This window comes from Sinohyriopsis cumingii, chromosome 5 (assembly GCF_028554795.1).
Source record: "Sinohyriopsis cumingii isolate HCF-2022 chromosome 5, ASM2855479v2, whole genome shotgun sequence".
Classification (NCBI taxonomy): Eukaryota; Metazoa; Mollusca; class Bivalvia; order Unionida; family Unionidae; genus Sinohyriopsis; species Sinohyriopsis cumingii.
This window is the reverse complement of record NC_142965.1, coordinates 83,876,328-83,900,965: the sequence shown is the minus strand read 5'-3', so window position 1 is coordinate 83,900,965 and position 24,638 is coordinate 83,876,328. Positions and strand designations below refer to the sequence as shown.

Sequence of the window (24,638 nt, the reverse complement as noted above, 5' to 3'; positions counted from 1 at the left end):
CATGATGCCACATGTCTGCAGCATGATGTCTTAGTTCTAGACATCACAATAAACTGCCACACTGCAGAAATCATAGCAATATGACTATAATTATTAAATCTACATTAAAAATCCAAAAATGCACACAATTAAAATGTGTAAAATGTATGTTAATAACAAATCTACTAGTTTAAAAACCACTCTTCTGATAAGAATTTTGAAATCTTCTGATTTTATGTCCTGGTTCTGGCAAATGTATGTATGTATGTGCAGAAATGTAGTATTCTTACAAATAAATATTCTTTCTATCACTTGAAGTTAATATACCCCTGCATCTGTAGACAAATGACTTTGCTACGACAAATATTGTGGGAGTTATTGACCTTTTTCTTGAACTTAATGCATGGTATGACACAATAATGTTAGCAAGTAAAGTCCCACAGGTTTGAAATGATTGCCAGTAAAGTTGCTACATATTATGGTCATCATCTGAAAATGCAAATTCATGGGCAAATAACTTTGTTCCTACAATTTGTATAAGAGTTATTGCCCTTTTTGACTTGATGCTGAATGCAGGCATGGCAGAATCATGTGAAGACAACTACTGGTAGTAAGTTTTCAGTGGATTGCCATGAAACTTGGCAGATGATTTGATTATCATCTTAATATGTGCATGTTGTAAATCACTTTGTTTCTATTTTTTTTTGTTGCCAATTCTGTCTTGTAGCCTGAATCTCGTGGATTGCAATGAAACTTGGCAACTTCTATGATCATTGCCTGTCAATTTAACTAGTCTCACAAATTTCACTATATCTCCATGAAATTTATTATCATAGACATGTGTGTGTGTGTGTGTGTATGTGCATTTGCATGTGTATTTGTGTATTTGTTGATCTTTGTGCATCCCATATCACCAAGGATCTCACTTAGAACTTATTTTGTTTCTTTGTTTTCATAGACCTTATTTATTCATTGATTTATATATTTTCTTTTGTTCTTTAACATACACAGTACACAGCTTTTAAAAAATGTAAAAAAAACCCCACCTGAAACACCAATATAATAAAGCCATCCAAAATATATGCAGGATGATACAGATGGATACTAAAGTACCATTCCACATAGGTATGAGACAAAAGTTTAATATAACAAAGGAGCAGGTTAGGATAAATCAAACATAGCAGTTTTAGTGTTATAAAAATTATTATTAAATGTGTTTTAACCAGGCCATGAATACACAGATATTGCAGGCAAAAATTTATTTAGAGTTTAAGCCATGTCTACTAAATATGAATTGAGCTCAATGCCAATTCAACAAAAATTTATTTTCTTAGGGGCTTTCTATTTTATGCTGTTTTTTCTTCCCTAAAGCAGTGTTATTTTCTTTCCAGAGCAACTAGAAGACAAGATGAAGTGGGTGAAGAACTTTGAGAGGGTTCAAGAAATCCAACGCCAGCTGGTCTGGCCATCTGTTACAGAACTTGATGCCAGAGTTTTCATACCAGAGGTACTTGTTTTCCAAATTTATGTATAACATAACTTTCAAATTTATTAGTGTCATTGTATTGTCATATAGTTGCATGTGACACTGTGATATAATAACTAAGCAATGCACATTGTAACATAACACTTAGCAATGATGCATATTGATATGTAAACTGTTGCAAAAATTGTCAGAATGACATAACACTTTGACATTGATGCATAGCAATATAGAGACTGTGACATAACACTTAGCATGGCAATTTCGACAGTGTTGCAAATTGCCAGTGTGACAAAACACTTAGCATGGCAATTTGGACAGTGTCGTAAATTGTCACTGTGACATAACACTTTCTAATGATGCATAACAATATGCACAAAGTGTTACAAAATTTCAGTGTGATATAACACTTAGTAGTGGTGCATAGCAGCATGCACAGTGTTGCAAACTGGAGTTCATTTTCCTGAAATTTATAAAAGTAATTAAATAATCTAATATGCAATCAGCTAGCTGCACACAGTTTTATTCAACCCAGTTCATACATTTTATATCAAATGAACACATACATTGGATTTTCTTTTTATTATTCATTAATTGTAAAGAATCATGTCACAAATAAATTGCAAATTACATGTCACTAAAATGTAAATTATATGTCAATTAATTATGTACCTATAAAATGTAAATTACATGTGTTCCAAAAATTATCATATGTTGGTAATCCACAAGTGATCAGTCACAGCATTAAAAGCACCAGCATTATGCTTGGTAAACTGTGACCCGATAGAATTTATGTTTATAAATAAATATTTTATTTTGTGTCCCTGAAATAAAAAATATATTGATGTAAAATTTGTTTATGAAAAGAAAATTCATAACTATGCTAATTTTGTTGTTGACTTTGCAAAATGCTGGTGTGCACACTTAAACCTGGCTTGAAAAACCACTCTATGAAAAACCACCTGTCAGCACAGACCAGGTTCTCTTTGTGTGGATTTATTGAGGGGGGGGGGGGGCTCTAATGATACTACATCTGAGAGATTGACAGATGTATGGTGAAGTTATTTGCATTTGCAACATTGCACAATGGAGAGAATATTGGTATACCTCTATACTACTTTCATGTGCTGTGGTTGAAATTTCTTTACATATTGTACTTGTGTAAATGGTACATGATCTAAGCACACAGCTAACCAAAACTGCAACTCCCATGTGCTCAAAAAATTAGCCTGAATTAGACTAAAGTACAATATCTTTAGAAGTTACTAAATTTTGCCATAGTTGGCAATACATGTACCAGATTCTGAAGGTACAATTAATTAATTACAACATATATGAAGAGGAAAAATGTTATTGACTCATTGGGTTCACAATTTACCTTTGAAATCCAGGAAGTGAAAATGACCAAGAAGGTGCAATCTGTAGTAAGGCCAGGTTATATACTTTATAACCCAAATTATACCCATCAATCATACACAAACTAAAGATAATTTAAAGTTCTTTTAACAATACCTAAGATGTACAGTAACTTTTTTAAATAGCCAGGATAAATGATGAGGTAATCCTGGGAAATTATTTTTCTTTAAAAATTTAACCCTATGCAAAACATGAAACTGTAAAGTGCCCCCTATAATGTTATGACTCTTACTGAGAGACCATCTGCCTTAATCAACCATTATTTTTTTAAAAAGGCATCATCTTTCAAGACAAGTTTTATTATGTACATCAAAAATAAGTCTATGCTTAGCTAATAATAGTACCGTATGTTATATGTAATCATAAAACATCCCAAAATGGAAAGGGGCCTGGGCTAGCAACAGAAGAAATGTGGTAGCCATAAATTGAATCTTCAGGGTACCTGCTGGATTAAAGGAATTGGATAGAACTCATCTTTTCTTTTTTGTAATTTTACCTTTTGTTTTTTTACAGTTTTTGAAATCCACATTACTCAAACAACCATGTGAAAGATTACTTGCCTGTCCAAAACGGCAGCTTATACACGAAGGACAACTGTCTCTAGTTGGTGAGTTGAATTCTTTTTTTTATAATTCAGATGAGATAGGATTAGAAATAACATCACCATGAAGGATGATGTGTGCATGATGTGGTTTCCTGAGTAATATAATTTTCAGTTAGTCAATTCTTCAAGTATATTAAGAGTTGAAAAAAAATTAAAGCATATAATATGTGGCCAATTGTCATCATGAAGAATTCACCAGTTGCTGTGTGCCAAAAAACTATGTCCAAAGAATTCAAACTACATTCAGGTTGATTCCTCAGTGAGGGATTTATTTGTTCTCAAATTCAAAGTTTGGCTGCTGAAAGAACATTTATACTCATAAACAAATATGAGACAGACAGCAGATATAAATTAAGATGATAATTTTGCATGGACCTGTCACCAATAGAACTATCACACCATGAAAGTCTTTCATGGAGGAAAAGGTTTGAAATAAACCTTTGATCTGAAATGCATCCTTATTTGACCCAATAAAAAATTATATGACTTTTTAAGTACTCCATGACTTAATAATTTTTTGACAAATTTTCTTAAAAATTAAATTACCAATACTTCAAGCTCCTCTTATATGTCAATATTGGAATAGTGGAACAATACTCTGATATGTCAATATTGGAATAGTGGAACAATACTCTGATATGTCAATATTGGAATAGTGGAACAATACTCTGATATGTCAGAATTGGAATTGTGGACAGAATCCTCTGATATGTCAACTGGAAATGTGCACAGAATCCTCTGCTATGTCCATTGGAATTGTGGACAGAATCCTCTGCTATGTCAACTGGAAATGTGGACAGAATCCTCTGCTATGTCGAAAATGGATTAGTGGATAGAATCAGAATCTTTGTGAAAATCAAAGTGGCTTTCAGCATGTCTTGATAGCTTCTGGTTTGATGTATTATGCAGTCATGAAAATTGTTACCAGTTTGTACCATTTGTGGTATATAAATAAATAAATCGTTTTTGAAATTATGAATTTTGTGCACAGCTATTACTAAGTGATCTTTAAAAGAAATTATATTTGCATGAATGTTGTTATATTAATTCAAGTATAGAATTCAATATAAGGACATGTAGATTTAATGTTTTTTTGAAAATGTGCCTTAGAAGCAATATTTAAAATGACAGTGAAAACATGTACATGTACATTATCAAATAAAGATCTATACACACAAATGGAAAAAACGTGACATAATATAATGTATACAGAGAATGAGCATCATATTAGAATACTGTTTTTCTTTTTATTTCAGAGTCTACAAAAACATCAGATGTTTACTTATTTCTTTTTGATGACATTTTGCTCATTACTAAAATGAAGAAACCAAACAGAAAGGTAAATACATTGTTTTTTAGTGATACTGAGATGGATTAAGAAAATGTATTGTGTCATTGGACCTGCATCCATTGGATTATGAATTTAATGCTCTACCAATTTAGCTGTTTGTTACCAAAGAAAAAAGGGAACATGATTATGTAGATAATGGTTGATGAGTCTCACTGATTTGTTGGTGAAAATGCATACATGCAAATACTGTTCATGATGTCCATTCATATGCAAATTATCAATGATATAAAATGTCAGTATAGAGTATATTTATAGATAATGAGCTTGGTATCCCTTAAACATTATGACAAAATGTTATTGTTGTTAAATTTCATGAATACTGTTGATTCAGCAAGTTGACCAGCAACTGAAGGTAAATAGGTCAGCAAACACTTTCTCATATTTCTTGACTGACAGCATGTGGATTAATTAAGATAAATCAAGATCAGGGATAACAAAAGTGAAAGCTTCATATAAACTTTGTAGGTACACAGAATACTCAACACATGACAGCTATTCTTTAGTGTGTTATTGGCTATACCATGCCTTTCATTACTTTATTTGTGCAAATTACAGTAAATGGATAAATAAGGTTAGAACATACGATAGAAAACATCATAAGTGAAATCTTAATATAAATTTTGTGCACAGAACACTCAGTAATTGATATCTATTTCTTAGTGATCTTTTAAAGAAATTATGCATGCATGAAGCCAAAACAGGCAAATATATTTTACTATCAATAATGAAAAAAAAATGTATAGATAATTTCCGAATGACATCAGCGGCCATATTTGTGGTATACTGGTACTATCAGATTTACCACTGAGTTTATATGGTGTTTGGTGGTTTAAAGAAATTCATTGAATTAATATTACAAAAAATACATACATAAACAGAACACACATCAGTTTTCTGTTAGTACCTATATTTGTAATTTATACATTGATTTTGCTTCAGTGTGCCTTGTTAAAAACAGTCAGTTTTGGCAGTTGCATATAGGAGAAACTGCCAGGTTGCCCATTGTCCAGGTAAAATGGGTAGAATATTGTCTGCTAGTAACCTTATTGGGAAGCATCTATTGGCTGCTCATCATCTACAATAATCGCTTCATTATAACAAAATTCTTTGTATAAGGCGAGTACATAGTTCCCTTTTCATTATGTAGTAGTAAAATTACATGTATCATGTACCTTAGTATAAGGCAATCTACTATAAGGCAGCATTCTCTATGGCTGCCATAGACAGTATTATATTGAGGAAATATTGTATCATGTACATCATTACAAGGCAGTCTCACTATAAGACAGTATACTCTCTGGCTGTCATGGGCAGTGTTATATTAAGGGAGTATTGTAATGTACTTCATTATTAGTAATCACATTATAGGGTTTTACACAATATGGCTCACGTTTACAGTGTTATAATGAAGGAATACTTTTTCATGTATTTCGTTATAAGTTTAACTGAGTGTAAGGCAATATGCTTTCTGGCTGCCATGGACAACATTATTATGAGGAATTCCCTATTGTACTTAATGTAGAAAAACATGTATGTTGTGTTATGTATGAAAATACCTACATTCCTTGATCTATTTTCTATTTCTCTGAAGAAATCATGGGGAAGAATTTAACTTTGCATATAATTGATTACAGTTATGTATAAAAAATTGTTTTGAAAACAAGAAGATGGAATTTCCCATTTATAATTTCAGTGAGAAAGAAAATATAATCTTTTTTCATGCTTTTAATTGATGATTTACTTGTTAAGTAAATTTTATTTATATGAAATTAAGACAGGAAAGCAAATAATCTGTTTGCAGTTTTGATAATTAAATTTACAAGTCATGTACTCTTTTTTATAGAAGCAATCAGTGAATGATATCAATCATATAAAGACTACCTCAACAGGGCAGGGTGACAAGGCATGCTACACAGTACACAGGCAGCCAATAGCCCTGGACAGGTTTGGAATCCATGATATCAACGCAACAGAGGCAGCAGGTAATACACTGTATTAGAGGTGAATGTTATTACCAGTTTACCATTTTACCACTGTATATTTTTCCAGTGGTATATAATATGGTGCTTTCTCACTGTCCCAGTATGGTAGTTTCCATCAGTATGGAATGTGTGGAAATTCCAGAGTAACCTTGTTTGGAATTTTTGCTATTAACTGCAAATTTTCCTTTTACGTAACAAAATAAATTCAAAACATTAATTTTAAATATTACAAATATAATTATATTCATGATCTGTTATTCATGTGTTTGACAAATCATGTATGTCAACATGGTGGCTAAATGAGATTCTGTGAAGATTTTTGGTTCAAGTTGAACTTTTTCGAAAAATTTCAGATTAAAAATAAAAAATATGTCAGTTTTTATTTTCTTGTCAAGGACAAATATCCATTTGTAAAACTGCAAATCATCCTAAGATTTTCAGGATTCTCTTTGAATTTTACATAATTTCTCATGTCCGCTAAATATTTTCTCATTTACTGAATCAGTGTGGGTTTTGTTTACTGCCCCTCTCTGATAAATATCTTGCCAGGGTGCAGGTTCCCACTCAAAGTTTTCCTGCCCATTATATAAATAGTGTATCTAGCAAAATGTATGCCTCAGTTTCAGCAAGTTCTTATGTATATCAATAAGCTATCTAATGTCGTGATAATGTCCTTCACAGGGTGTCAGCTATAGTGCAAGCTTAATCAACTCACATTAGTGACAGTGGTTAGATTACACCTTATACAACAATTAGCATGCAATTGGCAAATTTATCTGCTTTAAGCTACTGACCATTTAACGGGGGGGGGGGGGCTACATTTTTGTTGTTGAGCAGAGATGTATTATTATTTTTTTTATCTCAAGGTATCTTTTTTCTTTCTGTAATATTATTATGGATATGTGTTATTTTGCTTTTAAATCAGAGCCAGATGTCTTCCAGCTATTGACAGATGGAATTTTTCTTTACAGTATTCCCATGCCCAGAACATTAAATTGCTGGTCCCTAATATAATTGTGATATACCATTGTACATATTTTATGGTATGTACATAAATACTGTACATTAATTGGTGATTTTTATTTCATCTGAGGAGAAAAAACCAGACTTTGTATTTTTCTGAGAGGGAAACTTAAGTATGTGATAACATTTTGCAGCTTTCTGACAGAATTTGTCAAGGTGTGGCTTATAATTAGTATTCTTTGAGTGAGAGAAAACAAAAGGTTTTGGAAGAAATGTCCATATTCAGATGGAGAAAATCCAACAGTTAACACATTAACCCCTGGAGGTCTTTTGTCGTTTTCATCTGAAATTTGAGTAGGAAACACATTTTGAAAGCTATTTCTGAATACATCCTAAAACACCAACTTTCCAGGTGATCTTCCAATAGTTGTGTTAGAAACATCGTTTTTCATTGGCTATTTGGCTCACGCATGAGCAGAAAGGTTAAAGTTCAAGGGTTTTTTTGTGGTTTTTTTTTGCTTAACGGACCCATTATTTTCGTATCGAGACCACTCTTTATTCCAAATGCCCATCTTATCCTACTTTTTTGCAAAGGTTCAGCTGTCTGTTTGCAGTTCATAGTTCATACTGGTCTGCCTTAGATCTGAGACCAAAAATTCTAAAATCCAGACACAAAATCGGATCCCAACCACGGGTGAATTTTGGGTAGGAAAAAAATTGGCTTCAAAAAATGAGGTTTTTCCCTCTGTGTTTTGTAGTGCAACATGAAATTCCAGATTATTTGGTATCATTGTAGAGCTACTTATGTCTACATTTCTAAAATACCACACACTTTAGTGTATCATACATGACCTCCTGCCATGTAAACTCATCACCAGAGGTTAATGTGTTAACACATTTTCTCTGAGTGAGACAAAACCAGAGGTTTTGGAAGAAATGTCCAAATTAAAATGGAGAAAATCCAACAGTGAACACATTTTTCTTTGGCTAAAAATTAGAACTGTAATATGTCAAAAAATAAAATTTTTTCTAATGTGGAATGGATTCTTCAATATAAGTGAATACAGTGTTTGCCTGTTTATAGATGTATAGCATTGACTGTTCTTTAAGAAATAATTTAATGGAGGTACATACATGTAATAGGTATCATTTCAAGGAGGTACATATATGTAATATATATCATTTAAACAGGTACATACATGTAATAGATATCATTTCAAGGAGGTACATACATGTAATAGATATCATTTCAAGGAGGTACATACATGTAATAGATGTCATTTAAACAGATACATACATGTAATAGATATCATTTCAAGGAGGTACATACATGTAATAGATATCATTTCAAGGAGGTACATACATGTAATAGATATCATTTCAAGGAGGTACATATATGTAATATATATCATTTAAACAGGTACATACATGTAATAGATATCATTTCAAGGAGGTACATACATGTAATAGATATCATTTCAAGGTGGTACATATATGTAATATATATCATTTAAACAGGTACATACATGTAATAGATATCATTTCAAGGAGGTACATACATGTAATAGATATCATTTCAAGGAGGTACATACATGTAATAGATGTCATTTAAACAGATACATACATGTAATAGATATCATTTCAAGGAGGTACATACATGTAATAGATATCATTTCAAGGAGGTACATACATGTAATAGATATCATTTAAACAGATACATACATGTAATAGATATCATTTCAAGGAGGTACATACATGTAATAGATATCGTTTAAAGGTGGTACATACATGTAATAGATATCATTTCAAGGAGTTACATACATGAAATAGATATGGTTTAAAGGAGGTACATACATGTAATAGATAACATTTAAAGGAGGTACATACATGTAATAGATATCATTTCAAGGAGGTACATACATGTAATAGATATGGTTTAAAGGAGGTACATACATGTAATAGATATCATTTCAAGGAGGTACATACATGTAATAGATATCATTTCAAGGAGGTACATACATGTAATAGATATCGTTTAAAGGTGGTACATACATGTAATAGATATCATTTCAAGGAGTTACATACATGTAATAGATATGGTTTAATGGAGGTACATACATGTAATAGATATCATTTCAAGGAGGTACATATATGTAATATATATCATTTAAACAGGTACATACATGTAATAGATATCATTTCAAGGAGGTACATACATGTAATAGATATCATTTCAAGGAGGTACATGTAATAGATATCATTTAAACAGATACATACATGTAATAGATATCATTTCAAGGAGGTACATACATGTAATAGATATCATTTCAAGGAGGTACATACATGTAATAGATATCATTTAAACAGATACATACATGTAATAGATATCATTTCAAGGAGGTACATACATGTAATATATATCATTTAAACAGATACATACATGTAATAGATATCATTTCAAGGAGGTACATACATGTAATAGATATCGTTTAAAGGTGGTACATACATGTAATAGATATCATTTCAAGGAGTTACATACATGTAATAGATATGGTTTAAAGGAGGTACATACATGTAATAGATAACATTTAAAGGAGGTACATACATGTAATAGATATCATTTAAAGGAGGTACATACATGTAATAGATATGGTTTAAAGGAGGTACATACATGTAATAGATATCATTTCAAGGAGGTACATACATGTAATAGATAACATTTAAAGGAGGTACATACATGTAATAGATATCATTTAAAGGAGGTACATACATGTAATAGATATAATGTATTGACCCTTCCTTAAGATATCATTTAAAGGAGGTACATATATTTACATAAACCAAGATAATTAGGTCACATGAGAGTCTTTATTTACCCATATAACTTTATAACAAATTTGTAAAACTTTTCAAAAATAATTCATGACTTGAATATAATTTTTCTTCTAAAATTCAAACACAGTATTCTAGCAATGATGATGTTGACATTGTGTTCTTTTTTCAGCAAATGGGGTGAAAAATGCTTTTGTTCTGGTACAGTTCAGTCGGTTTCAACAGATAATTGGAGTGTACACACTACAGGCACCAAATGAAATGATAAAGGTGAGACTTTAGGTTTTCAATTTATTAATTTATATAATTTGTGTGTACTTTTATAAATGAGATTCTCAAAGCATTCTAATTATCCAAATTATTTCATAAATTTTATTTTTCAGGCAATCTGGGTGAGTCAAATCAAAGATGCAAAAGCTAAATATAATGAAGATAGTGTAGGTCACCAAAATTCCTTAAAAGATGGAAAAGAAATCAAACAGGAAGTGACTGAGAGGGCTACATCAATGGAAACAGCTTCTTCCAAAAACTCCCCAACAAGAAAACGATCATCAAGTGCTAGACCCAAACTGGAACATGGGAAATCCTTATCCATGGATGCTGTATACCTTTGAAATAGACATCATTGAGCATTACCATGGAAACAAATGGTTGAGCAAATGTATCCTGATCAATCACACTAAATTTAAGACCATTGGGAAGAATGGTTCTGCCAAATGGAAGAGCATGTAGGAGTGATAAGTTTCCAGCATTCATATTATAAATATTTTGAAGAGGCTGGTTAATCTTCCAGTGATGCACAATGACCACATACACCACAAAGCTTCACAAAATGTGGCCATCAATGATTTTATGTCAGTGATTGCTTTTAAAGCCATTACTGAGGTGATGCAGATCTTTTCTGAAGTTAATTCATGAAATTATTGGTCATTGTCGGAGTTATACAGACATGACATACACTCATCACAAACATTCATCAGTACCAGAATGACGGACTAAAAGTTATTTTTTGTTAAGTTTATCACCAAGGTGATAAATGTCACAACAAGGTCATCAACATAGTGACAAAAGTCATACTTTTGTTCAACACCCTGGCCTTGCTTTCATAGAGCTTTTAAAATTGACTAAGTGCTCACCTGACAATGTTGTCCCCTTGTAAACTATGTATATTGTAATTTAAATCAGCATTTTTAGTGTTGAGTTGCAAATAAGAACCTTGTTTCAAAATAGGCTTTAGTGCGGCTATGATCATGTAGTTTACAAAACTCAGTATGCAGAATTGGAGCTGAATTTTTAGTCTATTTTGAGATGTTATATGAATGCAGGACCTGCTTGACAAAAAATGTCATACTTTGTGGTTAATTGCTGAACAAAAATCCTATATTATGTCATAAATGTTGAACAAAGGTCATTTTAAACAAATGAAGGTCATCATGAAAGTGATGGGTAAAGGTGTAATGCTATTCATCATGGGCATTTCAGCAGTTGTGAATAGATTTGTGATCAGAAAAGAGAATCTGTCATATTTCATTAAAGTGGTAGGTCCAGTGACTGGGGCTCCAATTTACCAAATCAGAGATAATGATCTCTGTTCGTTAACATAGTATTTTCTATAAAGCAAAGATTTTATTAGAAGACTTTTAATACTTAAGAAAAATAAGTTTAATTTTGTAGTAAAACCTGTAAGATACAAATATTTGTGACCATAACCACATTTTCAGTGACAGACCCAGAATTCAAAATACAGATAGGGGTCTGATTTGATGTGTTTCACAAGGTTCAATAAATACTTCCATTTTGCTGTTACAGCAATTTCTAATGCAAATAGAAATCATTTTGTGTTTTAACTCTTTTCCTATTCATATCAATTATTAATGATTATTTGTTACTTAACCCTTTACCTCATGCAAGCACCTTTGGACACCTCTACTCCATTTTCATGGAAGCGCCTTTTGACGCCTCTATTCCATTTGCATGGAAGCGCCTTTTGACGTCTGCTGTAAACATCAGCCATTTTAAGCCGGTTTTCATAGCGCCGCCTTTGGGGAAAATCCCCTATTAAATACTACATTCATTCCTGTGAATGACAATTACATCAGATCATGTGGTCACTGTTTATGCTCTGGTCGATATCTGCTGTTTAAAGTAACTGGTTCATAATCTCCACTCTCCAAAATGGAGGTCACGGATTTCATTCAGTACTTACGAAGTTTTCACGACTAGAATCACAACTATGAAAGCTTCAATAACTTAGGTAAAGGTACTGATATTGATGTAGGCAGCAATTAGTTTTTATAAATTATCAAATTCAGATGACTTAGTGATGTAGATGCGGACAAAAAACTTGTAAATTTTGAGTATGAGAAATGGCAGCTACAGTTATTCACGCAGTCTCACTGACTTGACGGTGAATTAGTTCTCTCAAGATTTTAAAGCCCCTAAAAAATTCTTCCTTTAAAAATAATTACACAGATATAACAATCGGACTTTACTCTTAAATTTTTCCACATGTAAATGACGTATACCAAAAAAGTAAAATGGTTAAAATTGGTGTTAAATTTAACATACACTACATTGCTTAACAGTTAACAGGCAGGCCTATGCGTATGGAGTCGAATAGGTAACAGGTGTTCTATTTATAGCATGCTGCACTTTGTAACTATGCTCTATGAGGTAAAGGGTTAACAGACAAAACATCATTTAGGTAAAAATTAAACAATTGATAGCAAATCCAGCAAATTAAAGTTATTGATTGGAAAAAGTGATTCAGAGTTAACATGGATGGCATGGATCTCAAACTCTTATAGCTTTATTATCACTCATATTATGTTTGTGAATTATCTTGAACATCCTAATAGAGACCTTTATTTGTGGATCACATGACACAGGAAAAGGGTCAAATGTTGACTAGTGAAAATGGTGAAGATATAATGAATGGTTTCTTTAATGATCATAATATATGAAACCAAACAAATTTGGTGTACAAAAGGAAACCTACTACAAACACAGGATAATCAAAGTATTACACCTATGTTTGTTCTGAATTTTGTTGGGTGTAGTCATCTTTGTTGTGTTGGTGTAATTTTGGTATTTATCACAGATTACGCTCAGTATGACAGGTGCCATAGTGATTCAGTATCAAAGTTATCCACTTCATTGTAACAATTTACTTCAAAGTTAGTGTCTTATGCACTTCGTACACATGACTACACTTTAATACACTTCTAGTACTTGTAATTATAGATATCACACCAATCAAGAAGATTTACTCAATTTTATCCACTTCATATGCAAAGTGTACTGTACATGAAAAGATGAGATGACTGTTTCCTCGACAAGGCAAAATCAGATAACTAGAGTGCTCAGTTAGAAACACTATAATATAGCAACTTTGTAAAAATAAATATTGAAATTGGGTCTCCTGTTGAAAATTTGTGTTATATGAAGGAGATACAAAGATAGGTTTCAGTTTATGAAATCATTAAAAATTAGAAGTGGAAGCATGTACATTTTGATCCATCTGCCATAAGGCAGAGTGTATGATGTTGTATATCTGTACAACTGCTCCCTAGTTTTAAATACAATAACTCAGTTCTTTGCCACTGACAGTTAACGAAATTTATGGATAGCTTGCACTTTCAGTAGGAAGAAGCCTGTCATTTCTGGGGTCAAAAGACAAAGGTCAAGGTTACTAAAGGAAAGAAGAAAAATGGTTTACACAGTGTTTTGTGTTGTAGGTAAAGCTTATCAATTGTTGGGATCAAAAGTCAAGGTCACTCTGTATGAAAAAATAGATTCTGCATAAAAATTTATCTTCTCAACCACATACCTTCACCAAAGTTTGTGGATGACTTAAGGTAGGCAAGAGGTCAGTTCATTTGGAGGTCAAAACATCAATGGTAAAGATCATTTTTGCTCAAAGAAAAATGTGTTTTGCCAAACAAATTTGTTCTAAAAAAAGTTCCTTAGAAAACTTTATGGATGGCTATTACTGAGGGTAATAAAGAAACATGCAGAATCTGGGGTATTAAGGTCAAAGGTTATGGTTTTGATAAGTCTAATAAGAAAATAATGGTTTCTACATAGCAAGTTTAGTTTAAGACCTCAAGCCTTGACCAAAGATCCAGGTCATTGGTCAGTAATCTTCAGACCTCAATCCTTGACTAAAAGATCCAGGTCAATGGACAATAATCTCCAGACCTAAAACCTTGACCAAAGATCCAGGTCATTGGTCAGTAATCTCCAGGGTAATCCATGCCATACTGGTGTTTAAATTGGCCACGTAGAGGAATATTAAACACAGGGTAGGCATGTTCATATAATGTGCTGTTAACAGTACTCTTTATATATATATATATATATATATATATATATATATATATATATATATATATATATATCATAGATACTTTAGTTGGACTCATTTAAAATTTTTAAAGTGATAACATACATTGTGAATCAGGAGTAGAAAAAAATCCTTTCTCAGCTCAGAAAAATATATTTGTATAGAACATAATAAATTTAAAATTTAGAAGATTCAGCATCAAGATCATTATAGTTATTATCATTGACAAATAAATACTGTACCATTTATACTCATGTACAAGTTGAGTCCAACTAAATACAGCATAGACCCCAATCTGGCATTGCATTATGTGCTGGCAGATCAGGGTTTATGTTGTTTGTTTTACTGTTTACTGATATCAAACCTGCAGAGACCCAGATCTACCAGTGCATAATGTCTTTTCTTTTCCTGGCTTATTTGAAACCTTGTGATTTGAACTGTTTTCCTCATACTGTATAACTTGCACACCCAGGTGCAAACTGCATAAAGCCAGGTTTGCCACCACATACTGCACTGGCATTATATGATGTCTGTAGAACTCCACATTTTTGTGTGGGTCATCTGAAGGTGCTTTGGTATAAAACTGAATAGTTTTCTACAATAATGTGTGGAGGGGTGGCAGCTATGGCTTTTATCCCAGCCATAGTGCCTACAATGGCATTGGGGATCTGTGGTGTTCACTTAATTGATAGAACATTCAGTATAGATGCTGATCAACTTGTGCATTATGTTATGGCATATCTGGGTCAGTGTTGTTGCCAGACGGGTGCTTATTCTAAGAAAGCTGACAAAGTATCTGTTATAGATGTGGCAACAAAAAAAAAAGGAATGTTTTTACTGTACTGTTGTCTGTAACTTTTTGGATACCCTTTTTTATTTGTTTCACTTCTATAAAGGATAAAAGGAAGAGTTTTTAATGTATAAATTTTTCTTTATATCTAAATTTTTCAAAGTTGTGATATGTGTTATGTACCACAAATTAGCAGGGAATAAAAAATAATTTTAAATTTTGTGGATTGATGATGTATGAAAATTTATCATGTATGAAAAATTACAAAAAAATGCTGTGGGTCAGTTTTTTTATGGATTAAAACTGTTCATACAGTGATTTTTAGTTTAAATTCCATTTCAAAGTATGTAATTCAAAATCATTTTTTAATATTTCAAAGTGTTTTATAAAGTTTCATTTGCAGTGTTAATATATTGGTTTAATTTCAGCATATATTTTTGGGCATAAGATTGCATAGACTCAAATCTGCTTTTATATAATGTGCCTACAGATCTTGGTCTGCATAGTTTGTTAAGACTGATCAGTAGAACAAACAACATAAACCTTGGTCTGCTGGCCATGATGTGATGGCAGATCAAGGTCCGTGTTTGATGTTGGATCCAACTTTTATGTGAGTATATATGGTACTTATGCTCATGGTCTGTACAATTAATTTGTCGCTTGTGCAATACTTGTGTAATTAAAAACATTATTAAATTAAGATGTATATATGATGATTCATAAAAATTTAAAACATAATTATTTGAAAATTAAAGTATATATTATCTAATCATTCTTCATCCCTGTTTTGCTTATCATTTTCTTGCAAATACCACTGTTTGAAAATACAGTAGAACCTCTCTTGAAAGACTACACTTTCTGCCAAAACTTAATGGTCTCTCAAGACAGGAGGTCTTTCTTGACAGGTCATAACACTATATAATCAATAAATCTGTGTATAAAGAAAATAATTTCTCAAGACAGGTGGTCTTTCATTACAGTGGTCTCTTAATACAGGTTTTACTGTATTAGACTCATTGAACTACAGGACATTACTCCTTCCTGTTGTGATATTTTCAAATTATTTATCTTTTGCAATCACTTTAAAATCAGTTTGAAAACTGGCTTTGTGAACACGTTGATGTTTGATGAACAAATATTTCTTGTTTGATGTTAAAGTATTTTTGTAAGTTTTCATCACTTTTTCAGCCAAATGATAACAGTTAATTATTGAATGTATATCCACATACAAATTTGATATTTAATTAATAAATGTTCTTGTATACAAAGCTTATTTCATTTTATCATTATGTATACAGATCTCTCAGTCTAGTTTTATGAAACTTGTAAGTTTATTTCTTGTTTATGTCTGAAGTGTGAGATGCTTATGTCAGAAATGTACCAGATGTTTCTGTCAGAAATATACCAGAAATTTCTGTCAGAAATATACCAGATGTTTCAGTCTGAGATGTATCAGAAATTTCTGTCAGAAATATACCAGATGTTTCAGTCTGAAATGTATCAGAAATTTCTGTCAGAAATATATCAGATGTTTCAGCCAGAAATGGATCAGATATTTATTTTAGAAATGCACCAGATGATTTTGTCTGAAAATGTATCAGATATTTCTGTCTCAAAAGTACCAGATGTTCCTGTTCATTTATTTTAATATTTCTGAGACAAATGTACCAGATATTTCTGTTTGAAATGTACCATATGTTTCTGTCTGAAATGTGTCAGATATTTGTCTGAAAATGTACTAGAAAAACAAGATATTATTATATACCAAATTAAAGGTCATCAAATATGCATTTTTTATTGGTGACTCATACAAGCAATGTTACTCATGGACACATGGCTAAGTGTAGGATCAGTCATATTGCTTTTAATAAAGTTAACATAATAATGGTTAATCATCCGCAGGTGACTTTCCCCCTGTTTAGTATGAATTCCAGATACTCCAATCAAAACATTTGTAAGTCTCTTTTTGGTGTTGATTATAAAATCATAGCAAATTGTTCGGTACAATGAACAATTTCATTTTGTGTTCTTTAAAAGAGTTTTTACCAAAAAATTAAACACTTTATTTCAAAAAGTAGTTTTTTGTGACATATACATCCAGTCCCCATCTTTCCCCAGTTGGTTGTATTAATACCATCAGTCACAATGTCCCATACTTTAAATCAAATCCCATTCATTCTGCACTGAAGTGTATTCATTATTTTACCTTACTGAATGTAGATCAGATAATTTGGTATCTAAACTTGTGCATTTAGTATCTCCTATCATTTCACATGGATCTACTTTTGTTTACAGAAATCATGCCATCTGGAAACACTGATGGCAGGTATATGAAATTAAAATCGGGATATTTAAAGTTTTAGAAGCAATTTTTAATATGATGTAATGTCTGTGATATAGCAAACAATGTGGAAAGTAGAGAGAAAGTTTATTAAATGACTAACCATTTCATTTGCATGATCACTGAAAAGAAAAGAAAATTTAAAAAATTTTTTTTACAACAATTTAGATAATTTATAAACAAAAGAAAGGATACTGGTAATTGCACAATGGTGGAAATATTATCAGCAACACAGTGTAACAAGTCCATTTACATTACCAGCAATGGTGTAGTTGTTGTTGTAGGGTTTAATGCCATTTTTCAGCACACGATAGGCTATACATGGCGGCCAGTATTAATGGTGGAGGAAGAACCCGGGAAAACCCTGGAAAGAACCACCGACCCATGAGAAGCTATTGGCAAGCTTTCTCACATTGGCTGAATCCATGACTCAAACCCACACAGACAGAGGTGAGATGGCAGTGATCCGTAATGGAGAGCACTTTAGACCACTCGGCCACTCTGGGCTCCCCAGCAATGGTGTAACAAGTCCATTTACATTACCAGCAACACATTGTAACAAGTCCAATTGCATTACCAGCAACAGAGTGTAACAAGTCCATTTACATTACCAGCAACACAGTGTAACAAGTCCATTTACATTACCAGCAATACAGTGTAACAAGTCCATTTACATTACCAGCACCACAGTATAACAAGTTCATTTCCATTACTGCTATTATATGACATCATATAGAAGAAATCAGGAATGAGATGTATTCATTTATAATTTACAATGAGCAATGTCTTAAAACTTAATAAAAATTTAATTTTCATGTTTTAGCATTACAATTTTTTCAGTGACAGTGTACAGTATAATATTCCTGCTGTCTTTGTTTGATTCAAAGTTTTGCATTTATATGTAAAAATATATGTATGGACTCAAAATGCGTTGGCCACTGCCAAACAATAATCTGTGGACACTAATATTTTTCAGTGCAAAGACAATAACGTTTTGAAAATTTTAGCAATTGCAAAATCACGATATATTTTACAAGGAACCCAAATTCTTTGAATATTCACAACAAATATTGATGATTTGTATGTACGCTAAGTTGATTTGTATAAGATCAGTATTTGGTACATGAAAATTGATTTATAAATAATCAGTGATTTGTTTGATTTGGTGCTTTACAGCACAGCAACACAAGTAGGTTATTTAGTGCTAAGGAAATTGGAGTAAAGTGCCTAATGCCCAATGACACACCATAGTAGCTGAAACATGAAACAGGCTGGTTCAGTTATAGGATGTAAACCCACATGCTTTTGGAGGACATACAGTACTAATGATATGGAAAAATGGGAACCAGCCTGGAAATGGGTGAACATAAAATAGAGTATATATGGGTTTGGCTGACTAGGATTGGTTAATAATGTAAGTTATGTTTTAGGAAATAGAATCATTTGAGAGCTTATCTTAGTTGTAAGTGAAGAAAATAGAGATATTGTTTTATTGATGGAATTTCAGTCCTTTAACAGTCTTGAGTTTGGAACGCTCATTACTAAAATTAGCACCTAACTCTTTGGCGTGGAATTGAAAGCACATGTTTCAGACACATGCAGGTCCAGAAATGCTGCAGCTCATATCCTTTCCTCAACACAGAAGCTGACATCCAGGTTTCATCTATAATGATTAATATAGGTTTGATCATGAGCACTAAAAAAATTCATGTTATTGAATTTTTAATATCATGGTGTATGCATAGGTTTACTATTGGAACTGAATTAGTACCGTGAGTCCAGCAATGCTAACCACTGAGCTACCATGGCTCCCCTTCAGTGATTTGTCTATGATCAGTGATCTATATATGATCAGGGTTTTGTACAGAATCAGTTGACTTGTATATGGTCAGTGATTTGTATACTGTATGATCAGTGATTTGTATAGTGTAGGATCAATGATTTGTATACTGTAGGTCAGTGATTTGTATATGATCAGTGATTTGTATATGATCACTGATTTTTATACTGTATGGTCAGTGATTTGTATATGATCTGTGATTTGTATATGATCAGTGATTTGTATACTGTATGTTCAGTGATTTGTATATGATCATTGATTTTTATACTGTATGGTCAGTGATTTGTATATGATCAGTGATTTGTATATAATCATTGATTTGTATACTATATGGTCAGTGATTTGTATATGATCAACTGTTTGCAAAAATTCTTGTTGAGATTTAATGAATATATTTTATTTGGAAACTTTTAATGATGTTAAATATTTATTTATTAAAATTAGTGATATTAAACAACACCTGAAAGAATAAATACCTCCAAAGTTTGTTTGCAAATATTTATTTCACTTTATTCTAATTAGATTTGCAACCCCTTACCACTTCATTACCTAGAAATTCAGGACCAGCATCATACAGCATTTACCGATATATAACACATATGCAATTGCAAACAGTGTAGATCTGATTGGCTGTAACATAATGTGTGGGCCAATCAAGGTCTGAGTTTCTCATTTAAAGGCATTAGTAAAGAAACAGTATAGACCCTGACTAGCAATAGCACAACATGCTAATTGATTCAGGTCTGAATTGTTCGCTTAAAGTCATTAATAAATGAAACAATATGATCCTTGGTTGTAACACAACATGCTGACCAGTTAGGTCAGGGATGTTTCTTTGAAGCCATTAGTAAACTAAACTGTGTCGGCCCTGATCACCTATAACACTGTGCTGACCAATAAGGGTTAAGTTATTAGTCAAGGACACTAGACAGTCCCTGGAGGTAGCATGGTGTGCAGGCCATTTAGGGTCATCAGAGTTGTTTGATTGAAGTAATTAATAAAAAGTAGTATAATATCTTATCAGCTGTAATATACCATATACACTCACATACAAGTTGGACCTGTCTTATAAGAGAATATATATGGTACATGTGGTTTCAGGGAAGACCATTACAAAATGTATTCATTACATACCATATATATTTACCTATAAGTTGAGACCATATCATATTACATTAAGGTTGCAATACTGAACATCGTTTTTACAGCCCAGACTTTGCAATAAAAGGGAGGAGATGTTTTTTTTGGCATGGTCTCCACCTAGGAAGTATGCTCCCAGATTGGATCTGATTGGCTGGTCTTGGTAACTCCGAAGTTTTGATTGACAGGTGATATTATGATGCTAGATGAATCATGTATCAATGTAAATGGCTACAGAGGGAGGTTACTTAAACTTCGGCCTGTGCACCATGAGACCAAGCAATAAGTAATGTTTTTCACTTCTCTTGGTTGATACGAGCAGATAACTTAGCTCCACTTACCTGCCCAATGACAGCTTATGTGTAATGTTTGCTACCTACATTTTCAATCCAAACTGACTGGTTTACATACTCAACCTTCAGTGTATGTTGCAGTCAGCTGTAGGATATGCATGGTACTTTATATTTGCATTACAATATATGCAACTTAGTAGTTTTCTTGCAATAATGATGAAATGTGTTAGTTTTATAAATTTAAAATGTTCCAGTATCAATTAATCAAAGGTTTTGTTCGTTTTTATCTATCAACAGTCAGGACACTTTTTGGGGGAGGGGATGCTGTTCTCAAGACAAATCAATTTCAGGCTTATATTCTTAGTTTATGGTAAAAGTACTATAAGGACCTGTATAATAGTTTGGTATTATGTGTTTTGATAAAAGAAATACATGGACATGTAATCCTCATCTGGTATTCTGTGTTTTTGGTAAAAGTAATACATGGACCTGCAATAATTAGTCTGGTATTCTGTGTTTTGGTAAAAGTAATATATGGACCTGTAATAATTAGTCTGGTATTCTGTGTTTTGGTAAAAGTAATATATGGACCTGTAATAATTAGTCTGGTACATGTATACTGTGTTTTGTTAAAAGTTATACATGGACCTGCAATAATTAGTCTGGTATTCTGTGTTTTGGTAAAAGTAATATATGGACCTGTAATAATTAGTCTGGTATTCTGTGTTTTGGTAAAAGTAATATATGGACCTGTAATAATTAGTCTGGTACATGTATACTGTGTTTTGGTAAAAGTAATATATGGACCTGTAATAATTAGTCTGGTACATGTATACTGTGTTTTGTTAAAAGTTATACATGGACCTGCAATAATTAGTCTGGTATTCTGTGTTTTGGTAAAAGTAATATATGGACCTGTAATAATTAGTCTGGTACATGTATACTGTGTTTTGGTAAAAGTAATATATGGACCTGCAATAATTAGTCTGGTATTCTGTGTTTTGGTAAAAGTAATATATGGACCTGTAATAATTAGTCTGGTACATGTATACTGTGTTTTGGTAAAAGTAATATATGGACCTGCAATAATTAGTCTGGTATTCTGTGTTTTGGTAAAAGTAATATATGGACCTGTAATAATTAGTCTGGTACATGTATACTGTGTTTTTGGTAAAAGTAATACATGGACCTGTATTAATTAGCCCATCATACTGTGTTTTTGGTAAAGATAATACATGAACCTGTATTAATTAGCCTGGTATAGTGTGTTTTGAGTAAAAGTAATACACAGACCTGTAATAATCAATCTGGTATACTGTGTTTGGTAAAAGTAATACATGGACCTGTAATAATTAGTCTGGTATAGTGTGTTTTGAGTAAAAGTAATACATGGACCTGTAATACATTAATTAATCAGGTAATCTGTATTGTTGCTAAAGTAATACATGGACCTGTAATAATCAGTCTAGTATACTGTGTTTTTGGTAAAAGTAATAGATGGACCTGTAATAATTAGTCTGGTATACTGTGTTTTTGGTAAAAGTAATTCATTCCTGTATTATTCAGATATTTTACTACCAAAGTGGGCTGATTCTGAGACAACATGTCAAGATTATGAAGGTGTCTTGATACAATAATTTTTATTTCTGTGGAAAAAAATCATGGTGCATTTTTGACATTGTTATGAAAGTTTTTAGTTTATTTAATTTCTCAAGTCATTTATTATTATTTTTATTATTGTTATTATTATTAACTTAAAAGTCACTTTTAATCCATACACCTTATCAATACAACATTTACAGCTAAATTAGGACACCAAAGAACATTTCATTTTTGAAATCGTATAGGATCATGTGCCTTTGATGTTTGTGTAATGGTTGTATTTTGAAATAGACAATGTTATTTGTCGATGTTATTTGGTTGACTTCCTGATGTGCTATATTCATGTTAGTGTATTATTTATAGTTTGACATGGCATATAAATTGATATGTAACATTTGAAAGTACTATGTTAGAGAAGAGCTTTCATGATGTTTATGTTTTGTAAATATATGGTACCAGTTTGTATCTGTGATTCTACAAGATGAAAGTGCTGTGATAATCATTTATTTCCAGATGTAAAAAATTCTTGAACATTTGTAGTGTCAAGTATTTTGAGAGTCTGTTTGGAAGAAAATAGAATGGGAATGATTGTTTTTATGTGCACCAGTTGCATGTCAGTTGTCTCCATTCTATGGCACATATAATAAATGTGATTTATCATCTAACTGTTTTGTCTGTTATTTATCTTCCAATATACTACCATGCCAATGCTTTTTTCTCTCTGTTAAATTTCCAAAGTTCCATATTAAACAAGAGTTCCTAAATGGGAATGCAAAGATAATCAGTTTGTTCCATCCTTTTATTGTTTTTGGCTGCCAAGTATGGAAACCATTGGTGCTTTTTTGAGACACTCCGGTATACCATTTGTTAATAATAAAAAAAATATTATCTGACATTATTGAATTAACATAATCAAAAGATACCTGGTAAGTGCAGTATCACATTGTTTACCTTGAACCTGATATCATCGATAAAAAATTATTTCAATTGTCTTAATAAATGTCAAGATATAATCACATACTAGGTTTAGTTAAATCTATAATTAGTCATTTTTGAAAAAAAGTTGGCATTATCCCAGATATTTTTCAGATACATCCATATGTTGAGTTTCATCCAAATCCATTTATACTTGTTTTTGTTATGCATATAAACATGTAAAGCTAGAAAACTTGAGTTAACAGCATTGTCCTTAAAATCAATGTCAGAGTGGTTACTATCAACTAATTCATTCAAATGCATCTAAACATAAAGTATGGTAAATTTTACTTGTGTATGTACAAGTCACTGTGTTCATCACTCAGCAATTGAAAAATGCTAGCAATTACATGTACCTATTAACTTAACCCCAAAATGATTAGGTCAGGTGATTAAAAAAAAGAACTATTTAAAGAATTACCTTAAATTTCATGATTGAGAGTTTAAATCCAATCAATTCAATTCAGAGATCATGCTTTTAATCTTAATTTTGAGCTGACACTCTGACGAGAACACAATAATTGTGAGTCATAGAGTTCCTCATGAAAATTCAGTTTTCATTTATAACAGAAACAATGAATACTTCTGAAGTCAATTTTATTTTTTTAAGATTAATGATTTACCACAGCATATCAAATGAAAAAAATGGTTTGCATTTTTTTGAAATGGTTTTAAATGTGCTGATCAGCAATTAGCTATTGA

The 24,638-nt window shown here is 31.9% G+C and overlaps 1 protein-coding gene across 1 annotated transcript in view; it reads left to right on the top strand.

The window, feature by feature from the left end:
* LOC149799643 (pleckstrin homology domain-containing family G member 7-like) overlaps positions 1 to 23,626 on the top strand; it is a 135,255-nt gene extending 111,629 nt beyond the window's left edge. The window contains exons 11-16 of the mRNA XM_089958243.1: positions 1,371 to 1,486; positions 3,392 to 3,485; positions 4,739 to 4,821; positions 6,677 to 6,815; positions 10,783 to 10,880; positions 10,994 to 23,626. Of these exons, the coding sequence (XP_089814369.1) occupies positions 1,371 to 1,486; positions 3,392 to 3,485; positions 4,739 to 4,821; positions 6,677 to 6,815; positions 10,783 to 10,880; positions 10,994 to 11,224 (761 nt within the window). The 3' untranslated portion in view covers positions 11,225 to 23,626. The remainder of the gene's footprint in view (positions 1 to 1,370; positions 1,487 to 3,391; positions 3,486 to 4,738; positions 4,822 to 6,676; positions 6,816 to 10,782; positions 10,881 to 10,993) is intronic.
* The last annotated feature ends 1,012 nt before the right edge of the window (positions 23,627 to 24,638 follow it).